This window comes from Erpetoichthys calabaricus, chromosome 9 (assembly GCF_900747795.2).
Source record: "Erpetoichthys calabaricus chromosome 9, fErpCal1.3, whole genome shotgun sequence".
Classification (NCBI taxonomy): Eukaryota; Metazoa; Chordata; class Cladistia; order Polypteriformes; family Polypteridae; genus Erpetoichthys; species Erpetoichthys calabaricus.
The window spans coordinates 193,252,408-193,266,669 of record NC_041402.2 but is presented as its reverse complement, the minus strand read 5'-3'; the positions used below and the strand labels follow the sequence as shown (position 1 = coordinate 193,266,669).

The 14,262-nt window shown below is 40.8% G+C and overlaps 1 protein-coding gene across 8 annotated transcripts in view; it reads left to right on the top strand.

Moving 5' to 3' along the window:
• Positions 1-14,262, top strand: part of LOC114656994 (uncharacterized) — a 229,653-nt gene that overhangs the window by 126,391 nt on the left and 89,000 nt on the right. For 5 of the 8 annotated variants that reach the window (XR_007935902.1, XR_007935901.1, XM_051932297.1 and 2 more), the window contains exons 3-4: positions 4,321-4,371; positions 8,891-9,004. The exons of 2 other annotated variants lie outside the window; for them this stretch is intronic. Coding sequence is in view for 4 of the 6 variants with exons in the window: in XM_051932297.1 (XP_051788257.1) it covers positions 4,321-4,371; positions 8,891-9,004 (165 nt within the window). In the remaining 2 variants the exon portion in view is untranslated. The remainder of the gene's footprint in view (positions 1-4,320; positions 4,372-8,890; positions 9,005-14,262) is intronic. One more of the 8 variants, XM_051932296.1, reaches the window with a different exon arrangement.

The window sequence follows — 14,262 nt, the reverse complement described above, 5'->3', positions numbered from 1 at the left end:
TCTTATCGTTCGATTAGCTCATTCTGCACCCGTTTTTACTGTCCATTGTTCCTCTCTAGTTTCTGTTTTGCTTATGTAGCCCGTCTACTCCAACTGTGTGTAGAAAGGGGCCTTGAGTTCTTTACTCTAATGTCTAATTTGTAAGGATTCTACTTACTTTAATATTTTATGTCTCAGGTTACATTGAACAAAACATTATTAATTAATTCTATCAATACACTGGTTAGATAATAACAAATAATGATAAAAGAAATTACCTGTTAACATTCGTTCCTAACCCAATAGTTTATATTACACAAACTTATAATAAACACCAGGAAACTGGGTTATAAAACAATAATGAACTCCCTGTTTAATTATAAGTCAACAAACACAATTAATAAATTGAAAATAATCAGGAACTATATTACACTATTAATGCTAAAATAAAACACATTCAGTCTTGTCACTCTATTTGAAACAAAACGTTGCAGGCCTGATTTGTGGCTTGGGAGCATTGCGACCAAAAACTTATCGGTCGTTTCACTCCACCAGGAGCAACAAAATAAAATGAAAAAGCTACCTTACTTGGCAATGTTGTTATCAGTCCAACAAATCCTTCTGACCTCTCTGCCTCTGTCTATGCACAGGTAGCCTCTGTTAATAATAATAATAATAATAATAATTCATTACATTTATATAGCGCTTTTCTCAGTACTCAAAGCGCTATCCACACAGGGAGGAACCGGGAAGCGAACCCACAATGTTCCACAGTCTCCTTACTGCAAAGCAGCAGCACTTCCACTGCGCCACCTGTGAGTGAATCCAAAAATGTCTCCGTCATCCAAATAAGCAAACGTCCACCATTAGCGTGTTGAGCTGAGTTAACTCCTGCCTCTGGTAGTTTGCTCCGTTACGCCCCTCGTTGAATTAACAAGTCATTCCTCAACAGATAGACCCTGCGAATGTTTAATCGAACTTCTTCGTCTATCTCAGCAGTTCGTATGCCGGTAAATTATCTGGTTGATAATTTATCTCTCAAACTTTCTGCTACACCACCTCGCCGTCACGCTCTCTCTTTTTCTTTTTTCTTCTCTCCTACAGCCCTTCCGTTTTCTCGACCACTTCCGGATGTCAAAATAAAAGTTTTCATAACTACGTAAACAAACTATTACACTAAAATTAACAGTTTACAACACAACATTTACATTTTTACATTAATTAGTGATTTAAACACATTTCTACCTGGGCTACACTTATTTTTATTGGTCTACAGTTGGGCAGATGTCTTCCTTTTACCATCTTTGGGCTTTTCTTATGTCATTTCCTTTCCTAAGCCTTTCACACTATGTTATAATGGTGGTCTCACAACATCTCCAAAGACCTGCACATTCAGTTACCTGGCGACTTGAAACTTTCAATGTGTGCGTTTAGATGTCTGTGAGTGAGCCACGGGATGGACCGACTCCCTGTCCTAGTCCGGCTCTTACCTTGTGCCCAGTGCTTCCAAGATGGGCTACAGCGTCTCACAACGTTTAATTGGATTGAGGGGGGATTCAGAATTCTGTATTTGCCCATTTTTAAAAGGGAGATCGATTCCCTCCCTCCACTCTCCAATTCAACAGTCAATTCCCTTCATAATCCATTTCATAATCCCCACTCAGGGGTTGGAAGACAAGTGCTCTTTGCAATTAAACGTAAGCTGAAATGGTTGTGACCAGGATATCTATGAACAAAGTCGAGGGAATTTCAGAACTGTTTTCAGGTCCTGAAAGAGACTAATCGAGGTGACCTCTTTAATTAATGCAGACGTTATATTGATGAATTCAGTTCAGTGGTTCTCAACCTGTAGGGCAGGCCCCCCTAGGGGGGTCGCAAAGATGTGAAAAAAAGAAAACAAGAATCAAAAATATGAAAAATACATCTATTGAAAACAAAACAAATTAACTTAAACTACATTCTGATACTAGAAAAATAAACATAGAGTTAGATAAATGTCGATAAAAGTTAAGTAGGTATAATAAAATATGCATCTAAGTGTATTATATATCATTAATTTAAAAAGAACAAATTTGTATTAGTGGGCTCCTTTCAAAAAAACGTTAGGGGGGCGCGATTAAAACTGTTATGAAAACTCGGGTTGCAAATACTTAAAGGTTGAGAAATGCTGATTCAGTTCAGTTCATTTTTATCACACCCTAAAGTACAAAATATCAAAAAAATAATTCTGCTGGTGCAGAAACTGGAGACAATGAGAAAGCAATGACAATACGTGACAGTTTAACCCTTCCAATTTTAAAATAAACACATAAGTGTCGGGTCGCACAGTGGTAGCGCTGCTGCCTCGCAGTAAGGAAACTTGGGTTCGCTTCCCAGATCCTCCCTGCGTGGAGTTTGCATGTTCTCCCCGTGTCTGTGTGGGTTTATTCCAGGTGTTCTTGTTTCCTCCCACAGTCCAAAGACATGCAGGTTAGATGGATTGGCGATTCTAAATTGGCCCTAGTGTGTGCTTGGTGTGTGTGTGTGTGTGTGTCCTGCGGTGATTGGTTCATGCCTTGCACCCTGTGTTGGCTGGGATTGGCTCCAGCAGACCCCCGTGACCCTATGTTCGGATTCAGCGGGTTGGAAAATGGAAGGATGGACATTAAGTGTCCGAATACACAAACCATATCTATCATTAGACAACTCACAGTAATTTATTGCGGCTCAGATATTAATTGTACAGGTTTTTAACACTATAAACAGCGTTAGTTACCGACATGCTGCACTGCTTAACGGAAATACGAGAATCACCTTTGGGGAAGTAGTGGTGTTGTCATTCGCATTAGCCGACATCTTCACGACGAGCCGTTCGACATGACGCATAAAGCAGTGCTACACTGACCCCTAGTGGTAGTGCTTGGATATCGCGGTAAAAGTAATGAACGTTCAAAGCTGTTATAAAGAGAAAAAAAAACACAACCTCCACAAAAATGAACCCCTGCGGGTGTCACCTGACACATGGGGGATGCCCATTTGTCCTCTGTGACATTATCTATCTATCTATCTATCTATCTATCTATCTATCTATCTATCTATCTATCTATCTATCTATCTATCTATCTATCTATCTATCTATCTATCTATCTATCTATCTATCGTCATTTACTTTATTATCTATCTCTCTTATCTATGTAAAGGTATCCCCTTTCTTGTCGTCAGTCAGTTAGTGTCCCAAATCTATTAAAGAGACCACTGTGATGATCAATATTCAGGATGCATGTCTTGTGATGAGAAGTGTACAGCACACTTGTGAGGCCTCAACTCAAGCATGTGCACTTTTACTTCTCAGTAAAACAAAAAGGAATAAACAGTGAAGAGGGAGTTGATTGATCCTTGGACTGTAGAATGCCAGCCATTCTTCATCAAGAATAGACGGCCAAAGATGGAAGTTGGTTCAAGGTCAACTTTACAAATTAATGAAACTGACAATATGTACCCAAGTACTGTGGTTAATTGAAACGTCTTTAGAAGGATCGAGCACAACATCCCAATTATTTTTGATTTAATGGTTTGTTCTCTTTCAAATATTTTGTTTGTTCTTTGCCACTCTTAGATTTCTTTGAGTGTAGAATTCTACCTCTTTCTTTTACAGTGAACTTCCATACCCTTTTGAAGGATGCCAGCTTGACTGTTTATGGTTTTGTGTGCTTATGTGATATCTAATTAAATGCGTGATTTGTGACTTGACAGACAGATGATCACCACAGTTAAAACAGTTTTTATTTCCACCGCAGGTGTTGTGTTGTTTATAAAGACATTTGGTGTCAACTGATATGTTTTAGTTTGAGACAAACCCAACAGTTAAGTTTCGAGGCGTCCTGTAAAAGCTCATTAATTGTGTGAGTGTGAAGCTACGCAACTCCTTTTCATTGAAGCAACACTCCACCCCAAAATTAAATGTTTCCCATCTGCTACTCACCTTGCCTTTTTGTATGTCAGGCTTTGAAGATTGGAGATTACAAAATACCTGACAAATTGAGCTTCAGTGGTAACCCGACAGCAAATAATATGAAAGCGTCCAGTATCTAGGCACAAGTGTATTTTTTGGTAACATGTTGTTCAACTGTTTACGGCAAATTGTCTCGTGTACAACAGCAAGGTGCCCTTGAACATGTCTTGAACACACTTAGTCATGACAGGAATGGGGAAGAAATTCTGAAGTAAATCATGATCTCTTAAAATTCTTGCAGTCAAGGAAGAGCTGACAAGGCAACACGTTGCCAATTCAAGTACAGTAAATGTCCCAAGATGGCTGTCAGCGTGGTCTTCTCACTCTGCTCTTGTGTGTTTTTCTTTTAGATTGTTGCCTATGCTGACTCAGAACGTGGAGCTGAAGTGGTTCACCAAGTGGTAAGCAAACTCTTTTGCCTTGAAAATAGATTTGGTTGTTAAATACCGTTGAGCTGCTCACCTTCATCTTATTGAAGAACTTGACCTCAGCTTGACTTGACTGAGGGGCTTCAGCCTTTCCACATTTTGGAGTCTTGTTTGTCCATCCAGAGGAAATCTACTCTTCATGTTAACTGTTGAGTCCAGGCTAATCCTGGCAGCTTCTTTTCATTTGAACCATTGGGTGTTTCAACCCCAGGTGTCATTTACCTTTTACGTACAATTGTGGCCCCTAGAGAGCCCTCACCACCACAGCCCAAAGATGTTCAGTATCCATGGGGTGCAGTGCTTGGTTGGAGGCTGTTGAGTGAAAGCAAAGTACCAATCTGTTCCGTAGATCCTAATCAGTTAGACTTCGAAAGTGGCCATTCTACAGAGATGTCTCTGCTTACCATTGTCAACACATTACAGCTGGCTAGAGCTACTAACATGCCATCTATCCTCATCTTCCTTCATCTCTCCTCTGCTTTTAACAACGATAACCATCAGATCCTCCTTTCCACCCTCTCTGACCTTGGCAATACTAGGATGGCCCTCAGGTGGTGTAAGTCCTACCTCTTGAGCAGATCCTACCCTGTGTTCTGGTGAGGAGAGATGTTAAGGGTGCATCAAGCAAGCATAGGGGTGTCCAAAGAATCTCCCCTTCTCACCATACACCTCTTCACTAGGCCCCACCATCCAATCACATGGTTTGTCATATCACTGCTATGCTGATGGTACACAGTGGTACCTGTCGTTCCCTCTGGAGGACCACATCAACTACAGTCTCTGCATGTCTCACCTTACAACTATTACAGCCAGCATGAAGGAGATCAGGCTGCCAAAGAAGACACTCCTTGTTATCCCTGCTCATTTGTCTATTCAGCACCCATCGGGTCATGACCCATAACACCAGACAAGTCAAGACACAACCTTGGGGTGATAATGCTGTCCTTCAGTTCAGTTGCCTTCATGCAGATTCATCACTGTGTTTATTATCCATAAGACCATACCAAGGCCCAGGTTTTGGTCTTGTCACATCTGGACTATTGTCACTTTCTGCTGACAGGAACACCTGCATGTTCTACCACACTACTGTAGATGATTCAACATGCAGCATCACTTCTTGAATTCAATGATCTGAGATGCGCTTGTGTCCCTCCTCGTTTCAGATTGCTACACTGGCTCCCTGTAGCAAGACAAATTAAGTTCATATCCTTAATACTCACTCACAGAGTCATCATTGGGTCAGAACCAGTGTATATGCAGACACTCATGATGTCCTGTGATGCTTCCTCACCCACTCCGGTCTTCAATTAAAAAGTATCTGGTGATGTCACCACTATGTAGCATCAAATGTCAATTCAGACCTTTTTCTTGTGTGGCTCTTTACTCGTGGAACAACTTGCTTGTCTCCATCTGATCTGCTGAATCCCTCAATGTGTTTTAGAAGTATTTGAAGACCCTCTTGTTCTGTGTCTGTCTAACTGATAATGGCTTTGATAGGTACTTACCATACCTAGGTTCTTCACTTGTGATAATGAATTCTGTAACCTTGCCCTGTCATTCTTGTTCCTAAGATGTCCCCACGTTGATATCTACTCGATTATGTTGACCTCATTTGTGAGATGCTTTGGATAAAACATTTGCTAAGTACATAGATGTAAATGTAAACCAAAGTGCACACCTCAGGCCTGAAACAGCACGCCACTTCATGGGATTGTTTCATAAAGGCACCCAACTGTGGATTCTCCTGTCAACATCAAATCAGAGAGGACCTTTTTTCCTCGGGCAGATCTATGCCAACATTCCCACAGCTTCTGTTTTGTTACTGGAGCCACTCTGTCTTTTTCTTCCAAGTTAGGAAGGATTTAGAGATCCCTGGCCCCTTGTCAGAAGTGGTGAATTTGAGGTCCCTGATGTCTCACCCTTAAAAGGATTAGAAGATCTGAGTGTGTAGTGATGGGATGGCTACCAGGTGTCAGCACAGTCAAGCCTTTGGAAATATAACATCTCAGTAACTCTTAGGCTGGATTTATACTTCACGCGACGTGATGCATGCTGCAGCGGATGCTCCTGCTACACAAGCGTTGAAGTGTTTATACCTGCGCGCGTACTTTCCGTAAATCTGGAGGAATCCACCAGGTAGGGCGAGATATTATCATGGTGAGAACATGTTCAGCTTCTCTGTGTTGTGAATTGCCTAGAACACCCATTAAATTCCAATGAAACCTTACCGCATTATCTCTGAAAAGGATGTTTATTGATTAAATCCAGGGATGTGTCCATTCCAGCAAGCATTGGGCACGAGTGAGAAACAATCCCTGGACGAGACTTCGGCTCATTGCAAGGTGAATAGAAGCACACACATACACTAGCGTCATTTTAGCGGCACCAGATCCCCAAATCTGCATATCTTTGGAAGGAAACTGGAACACACTGAGGAAACCCAGCAGGAAAACATGTAAACTCCAGGAAGGGGATATCAGCGACGTGACTCCCTGCAAGACAGCAGCGCTAACGTTCCACCACCGTGTCACCCCCATGTGTGTAATTATTAACAGTATTCATTATTTAAAGGAAATTACCGATTTATCTGTAAAATGTAATATACATACTTTAATGCTTTTCATCATGAAAGTGATATCACGTGTAAATCTTAGGATTCTAAATGTGCAGACAGTTGGAATATCATGCAATTAATGTGCTCAGTGTGGTGATCTATTGTTGGCGATCCGCTGCTGTCAGGAGCAGAGGAAGCCCTAGAAAAAAAGACGGCACAGAAGACGGTATGTGAGACTTTTAAAACGTATCGTGTCATTACAATCGGGAATATGCGAAGCTTGAATATAAAAGCACCACGAATACATCTGTATGTCGGCATTTTGCTTCACCACATCGAACCATTTACCAAATATCGAAGCGTGCACACCGATCTCGTAGGATCCGCAAAGCGGCTTTCTCTCACATGTAGATAGTAACCAGAGACTCTGATGTCACATTCCAACTTTTAGCACACTGCACCCCCCCCCCCCCCCCCATCCCTGACTTTTTGCTGGTACTGGAACTTGCGCACGCGTCATGTTAATTGCTGAGGACCTGCTCAGAGGACGCATCAAATGAACGCTGGGAACGCGTGACACTAGTGGTGACACTAAAATGAAGCCAGTGTGTGTATGTGAGTGCTTGTATTCACCTTGCGATGAGCTGATGCCCCCTCTAGGGATTGTTTCTGCCTCGTGCCCTATGCTTGCTGGAATGGGCACATCCCTGGATTGATGGATTTAATCATTAAACATCCTTTTCAGAGATACAGTGGTAACTCGGGTCACGACTGTAATTCGTTCCAAACCTTTGGACGTGACCCGATTTGGTCGTGACCCGAACATAATTTCCCCATAAGATTGTATGTAAATACAATTAATCCGTTCCAGACTGTAGGAACTGTATGTAAATATATATATATATTTTTAAGCACATAAATAGTTAATTATACCATAGAATGCACAGTGTAATAGTAAACTAAATGTAAAAACACTGAGAAAACCTTGAACAACAGAGAAAACTAACATTGTAAGAGTTCGCGCCAGACTCTTACGAACTGCTCGCTGTAAACACTTTTTTATGAGTTTTAAGCACAGGGAAAAATAATTAAATGCCACTTCTCTTGCAAAACTTTTCATACCATCCTCTACTGGCTTTAAATTCCTCACCTCTTCATATCTTACGTCATTTTTGAGGCAGATTGAACACTTAAGTGCCAGTTTAAGTGATCAATTAAGGAAAATATACTAAGTAATTGCAACACAAACACTTACTTAATCAGTTTTAATGCGAAAAGGTGCCGATGAAAGAAGAGAAGAAGCGGGCCGCCAGGGTGGAGAAAAGAAGAGCTGCTCAGGAAGCATCAAGGGCATCAACCTCTGAGCAAACAAATGGTAAACGTACAGAGAAAGAGGATGAAGCAAGTGGATTCACTCCACGTTATCGTTATAGCAGTGCGCCGTTACTGGTTTCTAATAATCTTACAAACGCATTTTAGATGCATACCGGTAGGCAACACAGCTTGTGCAATGGGAAGCAACTCTTCTATGCTTGCTTTTCTTCCACTAAGGATGATCAAACAGGGAATGAGACATTGTAACCGGTAGGATCTTATCAGGGAAGAGCCACATAAGCAGAGCAGAGAGCGACCAAGTTGGCATTTTCAGAAATCTGCATTTTCACCCATGAAGCAGCAGCATTTTTTAAAGTCGCCACCTCTGGAGAGCATTTGCAAAAGTCACGGGTTGAAAACGCTAGGGTAGTGTGGACGAAAGGTGAAAATGAAGTCCTGTTTCTGCCTTTTTAAATGAAAACATACTAGTGTGGACGGGGCTTTACTTCATCTGTGAAAGTGTTGTACAATAGAGTAGAAATGAATGGATGAAAGATTCTAATGTGAGTGCGTCATATCATTCCCTAGCTTCGTAATAATAAGAGGTGATGTGCTTCTTTGCAGGACACATTGGCACGTTCCTGTTGTCGGCGAAGGCAACTTTAATCGAGAGGCCCTGAATCAGCACCACAAGAATAAAAGGCTCACCATTGGCCTGACCGTCTTTGCATTGGGCAAGTATGTAATTCTATTTCTTTTCAAAGAAAAAAATCTGCTATTCTTAAAGTTGGCGGTGTGCCCTCACTTACTCCAAACCTGTCGCTCTTTTATGGTTTTATTTTTTTGGGGTTTGTCTATTGCTATTCACAGTTCTTGCACAGTTGATATTTGTCATCATTTATCTCACATTACCACATTGGTGTTTTATTTGTAAATTCTGATTCCAATCTCCCTCCATTTTGTAGCCCAGATATGCAGTCAGCACTATTTTGCTAATAGATTTGACTCCTGTTGCGAGTCACGAAATTCGTGACCAGTGGCGTTCGTTTTTTTTCTAAGGCTAAAGCTCCTGATCCCAGGTACCCAGCAGTGTTGTGCAAGTTCACACCTTACAAGAACTCACTCAAAGTTCAATTCACACAGATTAAAATGAACACATTCACATTCATAGTTCATCATTTCAATTTGGAACTAGTTCATGTTCAGTTCATTTTGTATTTTTTAAGGAGGGAGAATAAATGACCCATAAGTTTACTTTTTTCAATTCTGCATGCCTTATATTAGGCACTTATACAGTGTTCTTGAATAAAATACAATAATTATGAAGACTTTTTTAATTTAAATACACTTTATTGAGTTATACTCAGCAACAAACACATATAACCATATAAGCTAATATACTCCCAGTCAAAAAAGAAATTAAATAGACGCAATTATACAAATAAATTACCGCTCTATTTCCAACTGTGTGACACAGTGACTGGGAACCAGCGTGTAGGTGAACTGACCTGTTATGCTGCCGGTCAAAATTCGCGTCACACATTGCATGTCCAATGGGGAAAAATATAAAGTGGCCTCACAAAATACAACATTTTCCTAAAAGTGAAAGCGGAGCTTCTCCATGTGCTCGTGTCAGCGGAGGTGCAGCCTAAGCACAAGTGCAGGGAGACGCAGACAGCACCTATTTGATTTTAAGTTATTTTTTCCAAATACAAATAAATGGCAAAAACATTTGTACAAAATAAATATTCATAAAAATCCACTATTTGTGCTTATCTGAATACCATATTTGGATTTGGCTCCACCCCTGCATTACCGGGTAAGGCAAGCCGTTTAATCCGGACCTAAACCAGATACAGAATGTCAAGTTCTTCTTTTGCAAATAATAAGTTCACCGTTCTTAGAAAAATGAACTTGTTCAAAGAACGTGCCCTTCATGCACAACACCAGTACCCAGCCCCTGACCTGTGAGAGCCGGGCCCCTCTTTGTTCCAACCTGCTTTGTGCCATGCATGGGCGACACTGTGAAAGCACGCACGCTGCTCTTTGACTGTGCTAAAATTCAATGGAGGACACCTTCCCCAGGTTTTCCGTCTACCATACAGTATATACTGGTCTAACAGTATTATCAAGGGGGGCTAAGCCCCTAACAAGTGCTAAAGCTAGCAATGCCCCAGCATCTGACCAGTAATGCCACCATCGTTCTTTCCGTTAAGATGGTGGTGAGCTACACGTGACAGTTACTTCTTTGAATTTGTTTTAAAATACAAAGGGAGACCCAAACAATCACAGAATTGTTAAAAACAACCTTCATTACAAAATTTACAGCAATTCTCTTAATCTCCTTCAAAATACACTCCTTGAGAAGCTCTTCTCCCATTCCTGGAAAACATCTCCATGTACTCATCTTTTGTTTCCAAGTCTAGAGCCTCCTGTGTGTGTGTGTGTGTGTGTGTGTGTGTGTGTGTGTGTGTGTGTGTGTGTGTGTGTGTGTTTTGTATTTCTTTCACAGTAGATAATCATCTTCCCTTTAGTCTCAGCTTTTCCTTTTTTGTGATGTGCCCTCTGTTGTAATGACAAATGCAATGCTTTTTTCTTACTACAAATGTCTGTAACGTGCCATCTGTTGGAATGACAAATGTAATGTATTTTATTACTACAAATGCTGGAGATGTGTCAAATGTTGGAATGACAAATTCAGTGCCCTGAGCTTACTCTTGAGCATGCAACGTACAGTTGGCCATGTGAAAAGCAATCTTGCCTCAAATCAATGCCAACCTTTTGTAGGGTCTGTCCCTAAGATTTATTAATTGTCATTGCAAAGCAGAGCCTTACTGGAAATTGGAGGCGTTTGAATTGAAATGGGAGATCAGAGGGTATAACGGGAATGTGAGGAATAAAAACTCTCTCCCCTGAGCCACTGCCAGTAAAAATAGTTGCCTCAATTAGGTTCTTTTGCAGACCCATGACCTGAAGTCTCGTGCCGTTATAAAGTTTTGGTGGCTGTAAGTTTCTTAGTAATATTATTGGTGACCCAACCTTCAAAATTAGATTATGCTCAGGAGTGCCTGGAGGATTAAGAGTGTGGAGAAACTCTACCGGATAGTGCACCGCGTCTTCCACTTCTACAACTGAATCCACAGACTGATATGTTTTCGATTGTGAAGGTAGTTCTTGAAGTAAAATGTGGTTTATAGTCATAGTCATGTCATTTCTTGGTGTCAGGATAGCTCTCTCCCTCAACCATGACACGTCGTTTCGTGGAGATTTCGTAGATTGGGGTAAACATTTTGAAGAAGGCTTTCTAAGAGGTATTGGCAGTTGTCCAAAGGTGTAAAATATTTGGCCATTTCGGTACACTTGAAAGTGACAACGGAACAATTCAGCGACAGCCATCAACTCACATGCAGAACCATAGGTGAAGGGCTTAAGCATTTCACTCTTCTAGTGCTCCTGTGTAGTATAATTATCTCCTGTACCGTCATCAGTCCACACCTTGAACCTGTGCCAGTCATTCAATACATAAGACACAATGTTCCTCCGGATATCAAGAGTGAGTCTGATATGGCCGTGCAATATGTAACACAGAGAATGGAAAAGGCAGGCGCCGTCTCCGGGCATGGAAACCACTCGGTAAGTGACTGTTCTTTGATCGATGGTGATCACCTCCATAGACATGGTAGTGGGGGTACGGTTGGAACGATAAAGGAAATGGGTACCTGAACAATGTAAACGAAGTCTAAAATACCTACACAATAACTATAATCATAATAAATGAACAATAAAACAGTGGAGAAGCCGTGGATTAAATAAAGAGGCTGCAGTTATCAGAAGGGAGACATGAATACCGTGGCGAAGCAAGGAAGGGAATGAAGAAACCAGAGCGGCCGACGGCCTTATATAGGCAGGCAGCCAACTACATGGGAGGCATGGGGATGGGGTACCCAACGCCGGCTCACACGGCGACGAGTTGCAGGCTATGGACGTATATATGTACGTAAGTAGGATTCAGTTAGTGTTGGGAACCCGCGTACCAAATTTCTTGAAGATGGTCCCATAAGTAACAAAGACCGTTGGAAAGTTCAATATGGTGGCCGACAGTGGCATCATACCATTGAAATAAGTACGTACTTCGGTTTCAGTTAGCGCAGGGAAGCCGCCTACCAAATTTCATGAAGATGGGGCCATAAATATCAAAGTTTAACATGGCAGATGTTGTCGACCGTTATGACCGTTACGGTGAAGAATTTCAGCTGACAGTGGCCTCATACCACCGAAATAAGTATGTACATCGGTTTCGGTTAGTGCAGGGAAGCCGCCTACCAAATTTCGTGAAGATGGGGCCATAAATAAGAAAGTTTAACATGGTGGGTGTTGTCGACCTTTATGACCGTTACGCGTAGAATTTCGAAATGAAACCTTCTTAACCTTTAAGCTGTAAGGAATGAGCCTGCCAAATTTCAGCCTTCTTGGAGAATTAGTGATGAGTGAGTCAGTGAGGGCTTTGCCTTTTATTAGTATAGATGCAGGTATGAACAAAAACAAAACATTTATTCTGAATGAAGTTACCAACGTTCATTTCTGAAAAATATATCTAGTGTTGATTTTTTTGGATATTTGTTTCTATATGGATTAAACAAACTTCATGCTTTTTTGTTGAATTATTGGCTGATACATTTTTTGCAGACCAGTGTAATTGATAAAGTTGGCAATTGTACTAGAACATATCTAGGAACTCAACAAAATATCCTCATGTTACAGGAAATGAGTCTGGTAATTTTTTTGTGGAAATCAGGAAACAGGAAATGGCATTTACTCGTTCATTTGGATGTGGTAGTTGGCCCCCCACTCATAGATTTTTCTGTGACGTAAACACAGTAATGTCCACAATGGCACATCGATGTATCCAAAAGGTTTTTGAATCTTACCCGCGAGTCACACAAATTAGCAGAAACATAAGCTTTTCCCTTGATGGCTGTTCCTGCAGCACCCTGTTTTGCTAACTTCTTGTCCTGCCACTGTCTCTGCGAGTAAACATAAGGCTTTTTGATGGTCAACAGCAGAATCAAATTAACTTTACCGGTGAGTGACACATTATGTGCATTACGCAGCTGCAAAAAACAAACGTAAAGGTAAACACAGAAGTATGAACATTTATTTGTCTTGGTAGAGTAATATATTGCTCTACTTTCCCCTGTTGTATTATTAATAAGTAGCCTTTGTCAGAATGCCTAATCTCACAGATTTACCACTGTTTATAAGGGATTATAGTATATAACTATAATCTATAGGTAATTAGGTATAGTTAAAAGACAAGCAGGAGTTAAGTTACAACTTAAAATAATGTATTATTGATAATATTCATAAATAATAACAATATGCAAAGTCCATTTGAATACTGGCAACCATACAACTTGATTAAATGGTGATGTGTAGTTTCAGGCGGCACACACACCTGTTAGTTATTTAAAATGTCTCTAGTTAAGGCATCATTGGTGCTCAGCTTTCTTCAGAACAGGCCTGTTCAATATGGTTGCTAAGCTGTGCTCTTCATTGTGTTGTCTTCATCATCAGAGGTTAGTAAGAGATGATTCTTTCAGATGTTAGTAAGAGAGAGATTGTGAGGTTAAACAAGTAAATTTATAGATGTTCTGTCCAACCGCTAGAGCCAATAGGACATCATGGTACTTAAAAGCTTCTGATCCAAGCAAATTCCAAACAGCCATACTTCAGACCAATGAGGGAAATAGAACATCTTAACACCAGCCCCCCAACCATATGTTAACGTAGCCTGGCTTTCTTGTGGGGGTTGAAAGACTTTAGCAGAGAAACACTCGCCAAACTGGTTTAAGGCACATCCCCCAAATCCTGTCGTAAAATTCAAAGAGACCCATTCCTTGGGTTGTAAACATGAATGCTTCTCACTAATATGACATTGCTTTGCTTAAATTACAAATAAAGACATGCAAAATAAATAAGTTATATGCAAAATCTCA